Source organism: Notolepis coatsorum (genome assembly GCF_963971535.1).
Source record: "Notolepis coatsorum genome assembly, contig: SCAFFOLD_520, whole genome shotgun sequence".
NCBI classification, from domain to species: Eukaryota; Metazoa; Chordata; class Actinopteri; order Aulopiformes; family Paralepididae; genus Notolepis; species Notolepis coatsorum.
In genome coordinates, this window is record NW_028173449.1 from 55 (window position 1) to 3,106 (window position 3,052).

A 3,052-nucleotide genomic window follows, 5' to 3' on the forward strand; every position below is an offset into this window, starting at 1 on the left:
GTTCGCTTAGTCCATCATTTCACATTTCATGGGGGTGTTTCATTAGCATATATGGTTAATTAGGGGCAGTTCTGTATGCAAATGCTTACAATCATGCACGAGCATAGACGGTAAGAACATTGGTATTCAACAACACAGAGTGTGCGTACGACCTGTGCACGCACGGGTGATACATTCTTCTGTGCATAGAGACATTCTAAATTCTGTGCTTGGGAATGAAAATAGAACACTTTCTACGCATTAATTGGTAAATGAGGGCCTTGGAGTTCCGCAGCCGTTAGGTCTCCAGCTGCTGGCGGCAGTTCATGGTCGTGGAGCCTGATGGCCCACCGGCACAGAGATGACAAGGGGGGAAGCCATCTTTAGCACCGTGCTGTTTGTCTGTGTTCCAGGCCCTGGTGACCATGACCCCCGACCAGAAGCAGTCTGTCCGGGTCTCCCAGCTGGTCCTGCCTGACAGCGACGAGAGGGTGAAGCCGTACACACTGGAGGAGTACTCCTACGACTACTTCAGGTACAGACACACTGGAGGAGTACTCCTACGACTAACTTCAGGTACAGACACACTGGAGGAGTACTCCTACGACTACTTCAGGTACAGACACACTGGAGGAGTACTCCTACGACTACTTCAGGTACAGACACACTGGAGGAGTACTCCCTACGACTACTTCAGGTACAGACACACTGGAGGAGTTACTCCTACGACTACTTCAGGTACAGACACACTGGAGGAGTACTCCTACGACTACTTCAGGTACAGACACACTGGAGGAGTACTCCTACGACTACTTCAGGTACAGACACACTGGAGGAGTACTCCTACGACTACTTCAGGTACAGACACACTGGAGGAGTACTCCTACGACTACTTCAGGTACAGACACACTGGAGGAGTACTCCTACGACTACTTCAGGTACAGACACACTGGAGGAGTACTCCTACGACTACTTCAGGTACAGACACACTGGAGGAGTACTCCTACGACTACTTCAGGTACAGAGACACTGGGAGGAGTACTCCTACGACTACTTCAGGTACAGACTCACTGGAGGAGTACTCCTACGACTACTTCAGGTACAGACACACTGGAGGAGTACTCCTACGACTACTTCAGGTACAGACACACTGGAGGAGTACTCCTACGACTACTTCAGGTACAGACTCACTGGAGGAGTACTCCTACGACAGTACTCCTACGACTACTTCAGGTACAGACACACTGGAGGAGTACTCCTACGACTACTTCAGGTACAGACTCACTGGAGGAGTACTCCTACGACTACTTCAGGTACAGACACACTGGAGGAGTACTCTTACGATTACTTCAGGTACAGACACACTGGAGGAGTACTCCTACGACTACTTCAGGTACAGACTCACTGGAGGAGTACTCCTACGACTACTTCAGGTACAGAGTACAGACTCACTCCTACTGCAGCTACAGAGTACAGACTCACTCCTACTGCAGCTACAGACTCACTCCTACTGCAGCTACAGAGTACAGACTCACTCCTACTGCAGCTACAGACTCACTCCTACTGCAGCTACAGAGTACAGACTCACTCCTACTGCAGCTACAGAGCACAGACTCACTCCTACTGCAGCTACAGAGTACAGACTCACTCCTACTGCAGCTACAGAGTACAGACTCACTCCTGCTGCAGCTACAGAGTACAGACTCACTCCTACTGCAGCTACAGAGTACAGACTCACTCCTACTGCAGCTACAGAGTACAGACTCACTCCTACTGCAGCTACAGAGTACAGACTCACTCCTACTGCAGCTACAGAGTACAGACTCACTCCTACTGCAGCTACAGAGTACAGACTCACTCCTACTGCAGGTACAGAGTACAGACTCACTCCTACTGCAGCTACAGAGTACAGACTCACTCCTACTGCAGCTACAGAGTACAGACTCACTCCTACTGCAGCTACAGAGTACAGACTCACTCCTACTGCAGGTAACAGAGTACAGACTCACTCCTACTGCAGCTACAGAGTACAGACTCACTCCTACTGCAGCTACAGAGTACAGACTCACTCCTACTGCAGCTACAGAGTACAGACTCAATCCTACTGCAGGTACAGAGTACAGACTCACTCCTACTGCAGCTACAGAGTACAGACATTCACATGCACCCCCCTCACACTCTGACTCTATCTCTCTCTCCCCCCTCTCCCCCTCTCCTCTCCCCCCTGTCTCTCTCCCCCTATCCCCTCTCTCTCTCTCCCCATCTCTCTCTCCCCCTCCCCCCTCTCTCTCCCCATCTCTCTCTCCCCCCTCTCCCCCTCTCCTCTCCCCCTCTCTCTCCCCCATCTCTCTCTCCCCCTCTCCCCCCCTCTCTCTCTCCCCCCCTCTCTCCCCCCTCCCCTCTCCCCCCCCTCTCTCTCTCTCCCCCCCTCCCATCTCTCTCTCCCCCCCTCCCCTCTCTCTCCCCCCCTCTCTCCCCCCCCCCTCTCTCTCTCCCCCCCTCCCCTCTCTCTCTCTCCCCCCCCTCTCTCCCCCCCCTCTCTCTCTCCCCCCCTCCCCTCTCTCTCCCCCCCCCCTCCCCTCTCTCTCTCCCCCCTCTCTCTCCCCTCTCTCTCCCCCCCTCCCCTCTCTCTCTCTCCCCCCCCTCTCTCCCCCCTCTCTCTCCCCCCTCTCTCTCCCCCCTCTCTCCCCCATCCCCCCTCTCTCTCTCCCCCCCCCTCTCTCTCCAGACCTCCCCCTAAACACACTCTGAGCCGGGTGATGGTCACTAAGAACCGGGGGAAGGACAAGTTGTGGAGCTGCACCCGGGAGCCAATCAAGCTGCCTCTGCTGAAGAAGGTGGTCAACCACGAGGAGCTGAGCCAAGACGCCTGCATGTCCTTCATAGATATCCTTCACGTCTTCATCAAACACTAACCTGCCTGCATGTCCTTCATAGATATCCTTCACGTCTTCATCAAACACTAACCTGCCTGCATGTCCTTCATAGATATCCTTCATGTCTTCATCAAACACTAACCTGCCTGCATGTCCTTCATAGATATCCTTCATGTCTTCATCAAACATTAACCTGC

General features: G+C 53.4%; 1 protein-coding gene across 1 annotated transcript; it reads left to right on the forward strand.

The window, feature by feature from the left end:
- Positions 1 to 392: 392 nt before the first annotated feature.
- Positions 393 to 2,894, forward strand: LOC311247784 (unconventional myosin-VIIa-like; the record flags this gene model as incomplete). The annotated part of the gene is made up of 2 exons (XM_084338781.1): positions 393 to 514; positions 2,708 to 2,894. Coding segments are annotated over 2 exons (309 nt in total), but the record flags the coding sequence as incomplete, so codon positions are not given.
- Positions 2,895 to 3,052: the final 158 nt, after the last annotated feature.